Below are 16,429 nucleotides of genomic sequence, written 5' to 3' on the forward strand. Positions count from 1 at the left end.
CAATACAGTGTTGAATGTGTATTACTCTCTCAATGTTAAAGGACTCTATGACTCCATTCAACATTATTTCCTTGTTCCTGGACATACCTATTTACCCAGTGATCGAGATTTTGGCACAATAGAAAAGAAACTACGAAAAACAGATCATATTTACACACCTGACCAGTGGTATGAAGTTGTCAAAAAATCCAGAGTCAAAGACCAGTTTAATGTTATTCAAATGAAAACAGAAGATTTCAGGGATTTTCAACAGTTAAACAGTAAAATAGTAGAGTGGTGTTGCAGTAACCGGTGCTAGATTTAATATCAAGAAAGTAACTGCTGTGAAATTTGATGCAACACAACCAGGCATGCTCTTCTTCAAAGACACCTATTTTGACATGGAACAGTGGCACGGATTAGAACTCTTCAAGAAGATGCCAGGTCGTCGCTCCAAAAATAGAAGAGATCCTGTGGTTGATCCTTATGTGACTATACTTCTTGAAGAAATACCACTACTCTATCCACATGGACAACCCATATCAGCCCTGAAGTTAAAAGATCTCATGGCAATAATGCCTTATATTTCTCCAGTTTTTCATGGTGTTTACCAAAAAATAAAATCCACAGAAACAATGGACAGTGAAGATACTCCAGAAGACATATGAAGTTGTCTTTATGTAGTTCATATGTAACCCTGTGAACATGATTTACACTCAGGCAAAAGTATTTAAGACTTGTTCAAAGTCTTTGATGTGCTAGATTGATTTTTCCACATGGGTATACTACAACAATATACCATACATGTTCATAATAAATGGTATTTATATTGAAATTCACATTTATCCTTTTGAATAATTTACCTAATATGTTCAGAAAGAAAAAAATACCCTTTGCTATACAAATTATGACTCAACGTAATGCTTTAGAAAACTCAATTTATTTCCATTTCTTGTCAAAGTGGCATAGCTCCCTCTCTCACTAGACCCCTCAATTGTTCAGTACAAAATATGCAGTTAATCAATAAGCCCTTTTGCTGTGTTCTAGATATGTATAGAAGTTGATCCATGTGCAGAAAACAAGTTTTGGCAAACTGCGAACTAAACAATGTGCACCCACTGGGAAACCTGGGACCCCTTGATAACAAGACAACAGTCAGTATTAGTCACTGTTCTATCAGAGAGGTTTAAATGACGATATTGAAATAAAATACTTGGAACTTTAGGCATATTTTAGTATCTCCTGGATCATTAATTCTCATAAAGAATGACAGTAAAAGATTTATAGACCTTACCTGGAAGGAGGGATTTCAAAATTTGGCAGTGTAAGAAGCTCAGGTCTTGGTGATGGAAGGTTTCCATGCCATCGGAAGTATGGTGCTCGCTTCTTGCTTGGCAAACGGTATGGTTTTATGTATATTTGCCCATACACACTTATATGACGAGGATGCTTTTTCAACGTTAAAAATATTTCTGTTGGTGACTCTGCTAATAGATGCATTACCTTTTTGCCTTGCCAACCAACCTGGAATACAATACATTATGTAGAAGAAAATAGTGAGTCACTACATTATATGCCCAAAGAAAAGCAAAACCAATCTCATTATTTTAAACATACATATACCTTTTCATCCTTAATAAATACTAAATAACTTTCAATGTACCTTTGTAATGTTGTTTACATGGTTGTCATCAGGAGAATGGTGAGAAAGCTATGATTCACAACTCATGAAGGTTTTAAATAATGGAATGTTAAAAAAGAGCTTTAAAAGGGTTCATGGATAAGAGCATAGAATACAAAGGTAAACATCCACAGAATTATGTTGATGGCACTGTGTGTTTTAGGTTTTTATCTCTGTACTTATTTATTTTTGCATTATAAATAAATCATTATGAATCATCTTCCTACATCAATTTCTGTCATAATTTTAGAGAACAAATAATAAAATTTTGAGTTCCAGAAATCTAACACAGAATACTAAAGCTCCAGAACAAGTATCCATATTTAAATGCATCGTTCCAATATTGATAACATGATCCAATGATTACTGTTGGAAAAAAATTAAAATAAACAGACAATAACACTTACCACAGTCTGATAATTGACCTGTACAATTCCATCCCCTTCTACAATTTTCCCACATTGATGTGCTGCACTTTGTAGTTTAATTTCTGTGATTTGGTGAATACCATGAAATGATGGCATTAAATAAAATCCCTGAAAAACAATATACACTCATTGATTATGAAATCTCATTGATCTCCATTTGACAATTAAAATGTATTGCTCTCATTATGAGATAGAAATGTGAATTTCACTCACTATGGCCATGAACTTCACAGGTGCAGACTACTGTCATTCAGTGCCAGTTAACAACAGCACGCAAATAAAAAATGTTATTTATAAATATTGATGCAGGCACAGCAAAAAACACAGTGTTTCAGTGTTTCCAAACATATTTTTCTTAACATTACCATGGACTGAAGAATTTACATCAGATGATCAAATTCATTCATTGGGAACTAGCCTTGGGATTAGTTTCATGCAAAAAAGGAGAACGTGAAATGTTTGTAACATTATATTCTTTATAATTATGTCATTATTGTGCATTTCAAATTACAGTTGAGACTGCTTTATACATAACTCAGTTCTGCATAATTCTGTTTTATACGTAAATTACTGTATGTCTCGGCTAAATATAATTTTAAAAAGTGTTAATTAAACCTTATTTGTACGCAATGTATTTATTTATTTTTAAAATTGAGTAGTAAATCAACAAAACACAGCTGTCAACAAGAGGGAAGATATGCAATTTGGAACTTACCTATATTTAAGAATCATATTTTTAGATTCGTTAATTTGCCACTTTTTGCTCTTCACCTTGACATACATATAACTCAGTTTCAACTGTATGTTATTTCATAACAGTAAATCTTCTTCTCCTAATAGGCGTGAGCAGATACTCTGATTAGAGGGGGGGGGGGGGGTCAAAAGCTTTGATGAAAGTTCAGTTCAGGAAAGAAAAACCTCATTTTATCACACTGTTTATGTTTCATTGCATTGATGGGTATATATCATGATCCTGAAACCAAAAACATATTTCCCGACAAGCCCAGAGTGGTTTTCAAATGCTCCCCCAACCTCCAAAATATCCTGGTCCACAACACTCCTTCACCACACGCCTAACACCCACCCTGCCCACAAATGCAACCACCCTAGGTACAAAACCTGCTCCATCCTCATTACCTCTCACATTATCCAGATGAACACGGCCATTGGCAAATTTACCCTCCATCCCAAAGGGACTGCCATGCCTCAAACCTTATCTACATCCTCACCTGCAACATCTGTGGTGATTTTTACCTGGGGGAAACATCAACGGCCCTCAATCTCCACATCAATAACCACCGCTCCTCCACCCACAACCTGGACTTCACTGTCCCCTTCCACACCAACCACCACAACATCAGTTTCAACGACTACTTCCGGGTAGTGAACATCCATCTCCTACCCCAACCAGCCAACACCTCTTCGCAAAAGATGGGAGATGGCCTATATATCGCCCATGAGTGCAACCACTCCACCTGGCCTGAACAAGGCCACCCAGTAATGCCCATCCTTCACCCACCATCCCTCCCGCCTTCCCTCCCAACTCATCCTACACACTCACAGTTTACGACGAGCCTGGTGACGAAACAGTGTTTTTTTGTTCTATGCACAGCTTCTTCTTCGATGGGGACCTGGCAACTCTGCTAGAGAGAGCGAGAGAGAGAGAGAGAGAGAGAGAGAGAGAGAGAGAGAGAGAGATAGAGAGAGAGAGAGAGAGAGAGAGAGAGAGAGAGAGAGAGAGAGAGAGAGAGAGAGAGAGAGAGAGAGAGAGAGAGTGAGTGAGTGAGTGAGAGAGAGAGAGAGAGAGAGAGTGAGTGAGTGAGTGAGTGAGAGAGAGAGTGTGAGTGTGAGTGTGAGTGTGAGTGTGTGTGTGTGTGTGTGTGTGTGTGTGTGTGTGTGTCTATATATATATATATATATATATATATATCTATCTATATATAAAAATCGAAGAACGAGAAAGGAAACACTCACCAGACAGTGGAAAAATTATAATTTTCACAGTCTAATGCTGCATCTTCCGGTTCCATCTTTTTTCTTACACCAAAGATGTAGCGTTAAGATTGCAAATATTATAATTTTTCCACTGTCTGGTGAGTGCAGCAATATAGGCGCACCATAACGAATAAATAAATTGTCTCTGAAATGTGCCACGCTCCTTTTCCTCCAAACAGTTCAAGCATTTAAGACAAAACTGTTTAGCAGCAAAAGTCTGAAGTACTTAATAATTATAACTTCTCCCACTGGAATTTACAATGCACTACAGAAAACAATAACATTGCAACAGAAGTGAGCAAAAAAAAAATTAGATCCAAATTTTTGCAAACCCGAAAATAATACTGATTTAATATGGCACACAAAATTTCATAGGGCACATTGGCATTCTCTTTTAATTTTTTTTTTATTTAGATCATTCAGTGCCCAGGGCCAACTCCCACCGCCCCCTAGCAACGGTTCTGAACTTGAGAACACTGTAACAAAAAGGAGATACTACTAGTGAAGTGAGCAAGAAAATACGGGGTGTTTTTTTTAGAGGGATAGAACATGAACATGAAATAAAACGCCTTAAACTCGTGGTACTGGCCATGATATTGGCTTTATTGGAAAGATAATTGTATGCCATTATTGTTTAAAGATTATTTTTGGCATATGAGTGCCGCGGATGACGCGAATATAGCGCAATCTGGAAGTCCAATTGTCGACCACCTTTTCGAGCAGCTGGGGCCGTATATCGGCAATCACGCGGCGAATGTTGGCTTCCAATTCGTCCATCGTCTCAGGTTTATTGACATAGACGAGCGACTTCACATATCCCCTCAGAAAATAATCTAAAGGTGTTAAGTCACACGATATTGGAGGCCAATTCACAGGTCCATGATGCGAAATTTTGCGCTCATCGAATGTTTCCTTCAATGAAGTGATTGTGGACCACGCTGTGTGGCATGTTGCGCCATCCTGTTGAAACCACAGCTCTTCCACATTGATGCCAGTCAACTGGGGAACGAAAAGGTTCTGAAGCATGGATCGATAGCGCTCTCCATTGACTGTCACGTTCTCGCCGGCATCATTTTTGAAAAAATAAGGACCAATGATTCCACCAGCCCGTAAAGAACACCAAACAGTCACTTTTTGTGGATGTAACGGCGTCTCAAGAATGGCTTGTGGATTTTCGACACTCCAAATGCAGCAATGTTCCTTGTTGACGTAGCCATTCAACCAAAAATGGGCCTCATCACTGAATATTTTGTGATGAAACTGAGGGTCACGGATAATCTCGGTTTCGGCCCAGGCACCTAACTCACGACAAATACGGTGGTCAGGCAGCTTTAATTCTTCTTGCACAAGCTGGATCTTGTACGCTCATAAACAAAGATCTTTCCGCAAAATCTTCCCTACAGTGGATGGACAGAGCTTCAATTGCTGTGCATGATGGCGAATAGACTCATTCGGCTCCTCCTAAACACTACGCTCCACAGCAGCAACAACTTCTTCGGTGCGCACTGTACGCCATCCCTGCGGATGTGTCGTATCAATTAGAGTATGCATGGTGCAAAAACGTTCCATGGTTCGTCGAAAAACTTGCTCAGATGGACGCTTATGTCGACCATAGATTGCGCGCACTGAACCATGATGTTCGTAATACAGTTGCACAATTTGCAGGCGTTGTTCTGCCGTAAGTCTATTAAAGGTGAAATGGCACACCACACTGAGCACAATATCGCTGTCAGCTGTTCACTTGGTTGTCGTGGGCAGCAGTGTTGCCACGTCGAAAAACAAACTTATAAAAAAAACACCCTATATTATGAAATGTATTATTATTTGTATAAAATTTGATATCGAGGGGGGCAATTGACCCTTTGTGCCCCCTGCAGGTGCTTTGGCGGTCTGGAAGAAATAATGCAAGAAAGACGTGAAAACTAATTCCATCTTGCGTATCCTTTTGTCCTGCTACTCTTAGATTCTACTAGTCTTGCCTCAATGATTGCCCCCCCCCCTTCAACTGATTTCCATCCAAGGTTGGGGAGGGGCAATGCCCATTGCACCCCTGTGGTTGCACCACTACACTCCCTTCTCCCGTAGTTCCTTTGAACTTTAATCGGCTTGAAAATACTTGATTTTCTTTAAGAGTATAATATCCTTTAATACCGGCTATCAGATTCCTCTACATTAAATTTCTAGGTGAAAGTATAATATGGACATCTGGAAGGGGGCAAGGATAGCCACACCTCCCTCTTAGAAATCGAGTGTCAACCTAAAAGTATATATTTCACACGTATAATTTGATTTCATTCATAGTAGCCTAATTTACATTAATGTGATAATTTCAAATTCATATGGTGTTTTTTTCAGGGGGCAACACTATTATAGGGGTAATATGCCCCATGGAAAAATACCTTGCTTGTTCCTCTGGAGAAAAAATCTATGGAAGTCCATGATTATGGGGGCAATTATGCCCCCCCCTCCCCCATTCCTACCCTGTTTTGTCACGAAGTGATGCGAAATGAACTGCAAAATGTGAAATAGACTCTTTTCCAAAAAGAGAGAGGGAAAGAAATGGAGAGAGCGAGAGAGAGACATTTTTCCGTTTAAACATGAAATTTAGAATTTACACTGCTGTTTGTGAAAATTGCAACACCCAGAAATAATGGCCCAAATGAATCCAAACTCGGAGGATGTGTAGAACAGTGTACGAGCAATAAGTGATTAGGATTGCAGAGAGATGGCGTGCATGTAGGCCCAGCAGCGCCCTCTTTTGTGTGACCGGAAAGGTCAGTGTTACGCCAAGCTCAGTCAGTGAAGAGCCGTCAAATGAAGTGGAAACGTGAAAGCAAGTGCTGGTATGATTCGTCGACGTCAAAGGGTGCAGTATCAGCATGTGAGTGTGTTCGAACGGGGCAGAATGAGCGGTCTCCGGGAAGCGGGTTTGTCATACCGTGACATTTCGGCTCGTACAGGGCATGCTGCTACGACAGTGATGCGTGTGTGGAGCTAGTGGATAGAAGAGGGTCGTACACAGCAACGAGCAGGTACTGGACCACGCAATGTGACCACAGCACGGGATGACCGCCATCTTGTCCGCATGGCTGTAACGGACCGTACAGCTTCGTCCACAGTGTTAGCTTGACGCTGCAGCACTACAATGGTTGTGGACCTGTCTGCGTCGACGGTACGACGATGTCTGCTGTGGGTTGGGCTGGTGGCACGCATGCCATTGCGTCGGCTTCCATTGTCCAGAAACCACAAACTCCTCAGACTGCAATGGGCACGTGAATGCAGTTGCTGGCGGGCACGTGAATGCCGTCGCTGGCATGCTAAGTAGCAAAATGTAGTGTTTTCCCGCTTAAACTTGTCCTACAGTGATGGCCACATAGGTGTTAGGTGCTACCGTGGTGAACGCAATCTGGCAACCTGCATTGTTGAGCGGCATAGCGGACAAACGCCAAGTGTGATGGTTTGGGGTGCCATTGGACACAACATGCCATCTCCCCTCCTACGTATTGAAGGCAATCTGAACAGCAACCGCTACGTCAGGGAGGTTTTAGAGCCCGAGGCACTGCCCCTCCTTGAGGCAACTCCACATGCCATATTTCAGCAGGTCAATGCCAGGCCACATGTGGCGAGGAATGTGCAAGCAGTCTTCGAAGAACGACAGTTACCACTGCTTCACTGGCCTGCACATTCACCTGATATGTCCCCCATCGAACATGTCCGGGATATTGTTGATCGGCAACTTGTTCGTCACGGTCCTCCAGCAAACATTGTTGATGCTTTGTGGACTCGCATACAAACCGCGTGGAGGGAGATTCCCCAGGAACATATCCAGGCCTTCCTTGATTCCATGCCACGACGTGTAGAGGCTCTGTTTGCAGCTCATGGGGTTTCACACCATACTGAATTCTCAAGGTCAGAGATCATATACAGGTCTGTAACCCTAATCATTTGTGTATTGGCATGTATCTAATCTGTGGTATACGGTTCATTCCAATCATACGTTTCCTTCTTGGTGTTGCAATTTTCACAAACAGCAGTGTATTTACTGACGTGACACTTCCTGAAGTTTGAATTATCCTGTGAGTTATGCAATTCATGGAAAATTGATTAATTCCGCTGTAAATATTTGAAAAGCAAAAATGGACCTCTTTATACAGGAATAAACTTAATACTCTGGTAACTACATAAATGTGCAATTAGAAGGGATATGTTTATTTTGTGTAATAAGTGCAGTTTTTAAATGAAGTTTAGGATCTGATCTGATTTTTCACCGCAGTAACACCGAAATTTTATTTTATTAAACGGTTTTAAACCCGAAATTGACTCTCGTTTTCGTACCGAAATTTTGTTTTTTTATTTACCAAAAATACATGCCTCTACCACTATTCACAAAATGATATTAATGAAATGGAACACGGTAAAACAACTATACACCAAATACATACCAAGTCATCCCCTGCTTTTTTCTTAATTGTAGCAAGCTCCAACGATGCTGGTTGTAAAATCAGAGGGTCGTCAACATCCTGAATTATGCCATCTGCCAAATCAGCTAACTCCCTGCTGTTGTTCCTTATCTCTTCCACTGGCCTCTCTGCGAATCTATCCCTCTGTGCACACGTTGCTAGCTCCAAGCTTAGCTTCAGGAGTTTCGACTTCCTCTCTTGGTACTGGCCATGGTCAGAAAATGGAGTTCTTGAACAAAAAAAAATATATAAATGTTACAATGGAGAAAAACCATCATCTTTTCAAATTTTAGTATTCAAGGCACTCTGATAAATCATTAATTATAATTGAAAATTTTGATAACATGCAAACTAGGGTTGGCCAAGAAAAGAAAGGTTGACAGATATCAGAATTCACAGTATCTGTTTTGAAATGAACAAATAGAAAATTCAAATATTTGGATATGTGAATAAATCTAGATAATACAAATGTCACAGATGATAAATAAATATTCTTGCTTTCCTTATGAAAAAAATTCTTACCCTGAAACTAAACCTTTTTTTATGCCAAAACTAATATTTGAATATTGCAGAAATTGTTCATATTGGTTACGTTAGAAAAGAGGTATTGAATTATAAAAGAATATCGGGGCATAAAGTCTTTCCAGCATTGCAAAGATTTTTATTACAAAGAAACTATTACAGTTACATCTGCATGGCTTGAGTCAAAACAAAGAGAAACTCAAAGTTTTTTCCCCCCTTTGTTCCATGCAGAGGGTGAGATGGTACAGGATGTGCTGCAATCACTGGAACTGAAAATGGCATTTTCCTGACGGGAGAATTGGGTGCGGCGGTCCAACACACTGTCCACCACAATCGCCACCAGACATAACCTCCCTTGACTTCCTGTGGGGCTATGTCAAGGACATAGCATATGCAACACATGTACCTGATCTGGACACTGAGAAGAAGGATAACTGTTGCTGATGTTACCAAAGAAGTGTTGCACACATGACGCGCAGTTGAATATTGCTTCGACATTCTGCAGGCGACAAAAAGGGGCACATGTGGAAGTGTATTGGCATTGTAAATAATCTTTGTGAGTTTCTCTTTCATTCGCCACAAGCCATGCAGCTGTAACTGTAATAGTTTCTTTGTAAAACAACTTTGTAATGCTGGAAAGAGTTCATGGCCACCTTGTACAACAAGTTTTACTTTCAAAGTGGTTTCTATTCTTCTGGTGATGTTTCAGTCAAGCTACAGTGACACATGCAGTGATTAGCTATGCAAAGTTCTTATATCTTGATTGTTTTAATTTGGGAAATGGGGAAGTTTGGGGAACCAGGAAGAAAATGACAAAAGAATAAGTCATCTTTAAAATTACATTTTTTGTATTATTTGTACTATAGGTCTTTTCCAGTCTTATGGTGGCCGGTCCTGGTTCTGGAAAGGGAAGCGAGGGACAACAGCGGTGGTGCCGATAATTACAACACGGCGATACGAAGTACTATGTGTACCTCGTTCTACTGGCTGCTACGTTTCTTATCATGCTGGATTGGTCGCTTCCACACTCGCCACTTCCCTTGCCAGCATTAGGATCGGCTTCCGTAACATTAGAAAATACCTTTATATAACAATAGTTATGTGGCACTTTAAGCCTTTTCCTACAAAGTTAGAATTCGACATGGCACTCTTGCAGATCAACTTAGGGCTGAAAGTTACCGTCAGCGGTGACAGGAGGAAATTATGACAAGAATGGTTTGAAATTTAATAGGTAACCATAAATTACAAGGGTCAGGATACTCAAGTGAAGAAAAAAACAGAAGTAAGAATTGTATACATACCTGTCTAACCAACAAACAAGAGGTTTCACAGCTTTTATGATGCCAGCTACATCGGACAGAGCTTGAGTTGACACTGGTTCAGAAGTGCTTGCATGTCGAAGTTCATTATATAAACTGCGTGCTTGACAAGAAAGACGGAGGGCTAGGAGTTGGACGTTTTCCCTGTCCAGTTCATAATGCTTTGAAAAAATTTAAAAAATATATGTGATAAAAATAAGGCTTTTCATATTTTTTTTACCATTCAACAATACTTAATCATTCCTCACATTTATGCGAGTGATTCTGAACTGCTTCAACTTTGTTATTGCAATGGTTTACAAGAATTTCAATGACACAAATACAACTAAGCTACCTCATACAGCATAAATTTCCTTACTAACATAGATATTTTCAAATTAAACTTGTTATATTATTAATATTTTTACTGTGGAAAATGTGCCTGCAATATTACAGTAGGAGTCACCATGGTGAATAGATGCTTGGTACAGAAATTGAAGACAAAATGCAGGTGGTTGTTCACTATGTCCATGGTAAGCGTAGTACTGAAATTTGTAAGTGGCTCTTTGGGGTTTATCTTCCAGACGTGATGTTGGAGCAAATGGTGAAAAGATGGCAGTTTCGTTAAGATCTTGAGAGAGTGCCAGAACGGATGTTACCTGGAAGACCACAGGCATGAACGGAAAATGTTAATTTTCAATCGTGTTTGAATGTTTGTTATTTAGCATCACTTCTCTGTCACTTTTGGCTAATTGCGATGGTTAGATAAATTGATGAAATACACTCAGAAATAACATCCATGTCCAAGTTGGGAATACAACCTGGAAACTTCCATGAGAGATTAAATGTCAGCCACTTAGTATGACTATACCAAGTATTTCAACTGCAGGAACATGGACTATTTGACAATTTCAGATTGTTGGACAAAAGTTAATATCATTTTAATATCTATTTGGCTGATCATTTTTAGACATCACCACCTTCATCACAACTGAGTGTCTGTAAATACTTAGTAAAGTCATGGTGAACAACCAGACAGAATCCCTTTGCCTGAATTTGAATCCAAGGCATCTAGCTTCACAGCACCAATCAACATGTGTTTCTTTGCATTGTCAAACATTGCAGTGTGATATATTAGGCTCACATCAAGTTGTATTTCAATGTCAAAACAAAGTAACATATGAAATAACTTCACATTGTATTCCTTGTTGTATGGTCTTAAAAATAATATAAATTTATCAATATGTTTCCTGTATATATACTAGTTTTAGCACCTTAATATCAAAGCTTACTTTCAAAACATGATGTTCAATGTGCTAAATGCCATGAATCAAGCCATCTGAATGGTCAGTGGAGATGGAACGGTCATCTACAATACACTGTAACCTGGACTCACTGGTAGCTGGTGGTCTGAGTCTATGGGTGTGCACCTCAACATTGCATCCAGAAGAAGTGCTATCACCCCTTCCAATTACTACCATACATACATGTTAATTGAAGTGTAGGAGGATCTTTGTTGTTCATTTACTCTTTCAACAGAAAACTTCATATATTGTTTCGTCTGGTATAATGAAAACATAGTCTCTTTTTGAATCATCTACATTTCAATTTATTTGTGATACACTACACTATCATTCTGATTCTCCTTCAATTTTTCTCTGAAAACTAAGGCTTAGTCTTAGGTGGATTAAGAGGCAGTGCTTTAGTTAGTTTGTTTTATAATCTCTATATATATAAAAATCTGTGTGTGTATGTGTGTGTTTCTTCAGGAATAACTCTTGAACGCCTGGAGCGATTTCAACCAAACTTGGTCCACATATCACTTGCAATCTCGAAAAAAATACTGTGGGGGTAAGACAACCCCAGCACCCCTAGGGTTGGGGGTGGGAAGGGGATATAAAACAGCATTCTGTTGCATGGCATTTTAGTGTCATATCCTGCAAGTTATGCTTCATGCAACATAGAACAGCGAAGTTGGTTGCCTACACAGAAGGTGCGATATTGCTAGCCTTGAGCAATTTCAACCCACATCACTTACAATCTGGAAAGAAATACTGTGGGGGTAAGAAACCCCTGGCACCCCTAGGGGTGGGGGTGGAAAGGAGGGTGACATGTAAAAATAATCGAAAACGACCAATATTAGTGTGGAATCTATAGTTTTCGGGGTCACTAAGATGAATAGTGACACTCCCAATGCTGTTCATCTCCAAGTTAATTTTACACTATAGTTACAATTCATTCGGAAGATTGGGATAAATAAATACCCGGGCAATCAGCTAGTATTCTATATAATTTACATACCCTTTCTTTTATGTGTAAGGAGACATATCTTGTATTATGGTCTAATGAATAAAAATGTGTTTTAAACTATTTATGAATTAGCCAGTTAATATGAGTTCAATAAAGCTAGGTACAAAAGCAAATGCATCCTTGTATAAGATATCATGTCATCTGATCACCACAACTTGCAGCACTTTACAAACTGTTTGAAATTTTAAAAGGTACATTTTACCTTCATTCATTCAGAACTGTAGGTAATACTTTTGGAACAGACCCAAAGCTTTCACAAATTACCATCAAACTTTATTTTATTTTCCGTTTTAGGGAATCCTTTCAGCTTGCAAAGATGGTTTCTTTCTCTTGGTGTACTTTCTGCCCTGGAACTTTGCAGTCAGTTGTCTTCACTTGCTCTTTCTCCTTCCCTACCAGCAATGATCTGATGGGTTTTATGACCCTGCCATATTAAGAGCAGGTGAGATGGTGAAGATACTCTTGAAATTTTCATTTTCTACGGAAAAACTTCTTCCAATTGAAAGGTGCTGTGATGTGTGTGTTCTTGACTCAACACACAGTCTTGAATGGAACAAGGTTGCTAAATGATGGAAAGGGCATTACTGAACAACCTAAAACTTGAATCACTTTCTTCCAGAAGAAATAAAAATTATCACAAATTTGTTGAGAAAATCTTAGAAGGTTTTTACCCTATCCACATGCTTTTATTCAAAATATCTATGGGTCATTCCACGTGAAATCACCCAATTGAAAGACTTCCTCTTTCAAATGTTATGTAGATCACTCACATACAACGTATAGTTTAGGACATTATGCCATATGAAACTGAATCCACCGTTTTGAATCACACTGTATAATAAAAATAATATTTGCATTATAGATTAATTTGAGTGTGCATGTGCAACTGCGCAAACAAACAGAAGCCACAACAGCAAAGTGTCATCATTAGGTGTCCCAATGATGGAGGGAGGAGAGAGGAGGAAGGGAGTTAGTTATTCATATGTACTTACAAAATTTCGAAGATGATCTACTGCTTCTAGGATCAGCTCCTGATGTCCAAGTTTATGTACTCCAAGATGGTCAAGGTCATCTGGTCTTAAGTTCAAAAGCTGCTTTCCATCAACTTCATTGTTTAAAAATGAGTGAATGTAGGGTAAAACTACATTATCTAGACCTGTAATCACACACAATTTACTAAATTACTTACAAGCACAGTTAAGAATTTCTCAATATGAGTAAAAAATCTTTGATTTTACATGATTCTTAGTTATATACTTACAAAACCAGTAAAAATTACAGCAAAACCACATGTATAATGAATTTAAAGCACTGACACAAGTCCAGAAGCTCCTGCACACCATCCAGCCAACATGGGAAAAAAATGCACTCACACTTCACCTTCCAGTTGCTCAAGACGTAGTCAGGAGTAAACACACTTAGCCACAGATGCAGCTATTAAAAGTTCAGCAAAGGGATCTATTGAGAACCTGTGGCACCCCAACCCCAAGGTTGGGAAGATTGTGTTTCATATGAACATTTGTTCTTCTTCTTAGCTTATGGAGAAGAGTTATAAATGAGTAAGTGATTTTATGTGGTATGGTTTATGACGTTAGCAACTAATATGTGGTGCATTATGTACTGGTGTTGTCCTTATCATACAGGTGCAGCTGTCACATATTATTGTAAAGTGCAACAAGAGGGTGTCTACCAAAATAACAAATACAAAATAGTTGACATTTTCTTGGACTTTCTTTCATTTTACTTGACCTTTTTCCCACTTCCTTAACATTTATTTAATTGGCCCCTACTTAGGTATAGTTCGAAATTAAGAAAATATATAGTTTTTACATTCAATAAAAAAATCCTACCACAAGGCTGGTTAAGATGAAAACTGAAGCTGTACTTTAACAAGAGATTTAAACTTCAATTATTAATGCATGTAAAAATTAATGCTTCAGACGTCATCCTGGATGAGGAATGGCCACCTTTCTTTAATGTTTAGGCCTATACAAAACTTCACGCGTACAAGGATGTAGTTCTTAAGAAACAATGTGAACAAATCTTAACCACAACTCTACACAATTTTAGATTTCTAAATATTCAATATTATCAAATCCTAGTACAGGTATATAACAATGTAAATTCACTAGACTCTATGTTGCATCAAAGTCTTGTGATTTCTTTATTCCCCATTACCCAACTTTGCTTCATTATAAGATTTAATTTGTAGTATGCGAGATAAAGTGTGTTTCAGTGTTTATGTTGTTGTCACGACTAGTTTGGAGTTGCAAGAAATGAAAATAAAGTATTGCAGAAAAAGAGTGAATCAGAACATGAATGTAGAGAATGTTACCAAGTATTTTGGGAAAGTTCAGGGATGCTGGTACAGTAAATGTTCATGCTTGATTGATTGAATTGTTGTTTTAAGTCCACTTTATGCACAGTAAAGCTAATCAGGACTGGACCTATAGTTTAAAGTGGGATCCGAACCATTGTGCCATGTGCCCAGGACCCCTTGATTACAAGGCAACAACGCTACCACTGCAGCATCGGGGAGGCCGTAAATGTTCATGCAAATTCTTCTACGCACCAACATTTAGAAAAAGCAAATAAGCCAAAATGCTGTTCTCACATTCTTTTTTAGGAAACCACGCTGTAAGGAGGACAATCTTATCACGGCAGCAGAAATCAAAGCAACATATAACAGAGTTAAGCACCATCTTAGTTACAACAGCCAGAATTATACAAGTACATTTGCATGTGTGTGATGTTTAGTGTCTTAACCAAAGATCAAACATGGTTGCACTGTGGAAAGCCATGCAAGAAAGGCTTATTCAGGAGTTACAAGAAGCAAAATTATTTTCCAGTAACCACAGAATCTTCAAATGTCGGAAATCTGAAAATGTATCCCTTAGTAGGGTATGCCTTCCCGATGGTGTAGTGGAAACGTCATTGCCTTGTAATCAAGGGGTCCAAGGTTCGATACCCGGTTGAGGCACATAGTGGATTGGATCCCAGTTTAAATTGTAGGTCCAGTCTCGATTTGCCTTTCTGTGCATAAAGTGGACTTACAACAACAATTCAATCAATTCAAAACTGGTCTCCTCGACTTCTTTAAAGACACCGATGAAACAAGTGAAAGCATCAGCAGGTGGATTATGAATGTCAATAATAAAAATAGCTTGAATTTATTAATATTTCTTCCTTATGCCACAGACAACGATTCAGTGAACTTCTGCAAGAACAGGTTTGTTTAGCGATATCTAAAAATGTATGCTCCTAACTTAATCAAGGCCAACTGTAAGTGTTATATGTTGCATAACTCTGTCAAGTATGGAATTAAATCATTTTCCCTTGATATGGAACTTCTTGTGTTACAGGCATTCAGTGCAGCTTACACAAAAAGAACTAAAGAATTGAAGTAGTTTTTTGACTTTGTCAACCAAGAATCCAAGTGTAACGAAGTGCTAAGGCATATTTCAACAAGATGGCTGTCCCTTCTACTTGCTCAGGACTGCCTTCTCAATTGGCAAGTAGTTAGACCATATTTGTATCACAAGGAGATGAATTTTCTTAGATCACATGGGAAGCATTTAAATATGACAACGAAGAATCGTATGCTGAACTGGTATGTTTTATTTCTCCACAGCATAATGCAGATATTCAGTACCAACATAAAAATCTTAGAAAGTGAAAATATATTCAGTGCTGAAGTACATCATGACGATAGTGAGGAAGAAAATCATTGAAAGAAAGGAAGATAACTATTCTGGG

The 16,429-nt window shown here is 38.7% G+C and overlaps 1 protein-coding gene across 3 annotated transcripts in view; it reads right to left on the reverse strand.

Moving 5' to 3' along the window:
* Window positions 1-16,429, reverse strand: part of cnk (connector enhancer of ksr) — a 108,344-nt gene that overhangs the window by 72,984 nt on the left and 18,931 nt on the right. For all 3 annotated transcript variants that reach the window (XM_083111874.1, XM_083111866.1, XM_083111857.1), the window contains exons 2-6: window positions 13,666-13,829; window positions 10,367-10,545; window positions 8,526-8,772; window positions 2,068-2,196; window positions 1,274-1,503 (exon numbers count right to left, since the gene is read on the reverse strand). In XM_083111874.1, coding sequence (XP_082968000.1) covers window positions 1,274-1,503; window positions 2,068-2,196; window positions 8,526-8,772; window positions 10,367-10,545; window positions 13,666-13,829 — 949 coding nt within the window. The remainder of the gene's footprint in view (window positions 1-1,273; window positions 1,504-2,067; window positions 2,197-8,525; window positions 8,773-10,366; window positions 10,546-13,665; window positions 13,830-16,429) is intronic.

The sequence above is a fragment of the Lepisma saccharinum genome, chromosome 1 (genome assembly GCF_977018435.1).
Source record: "Lepisma saccharinum chromosome 1, izLepSacc3.1, whole genome shotgun sequence".
In the NCBI taxonomy this organism is placed as follows: domain Eukaryota; kingdom Metazoa; phylum Arthropoda; class Insecta; order Zygentoma; family Lepismatidae; genus Lepisma; species Lepisma saccharinum.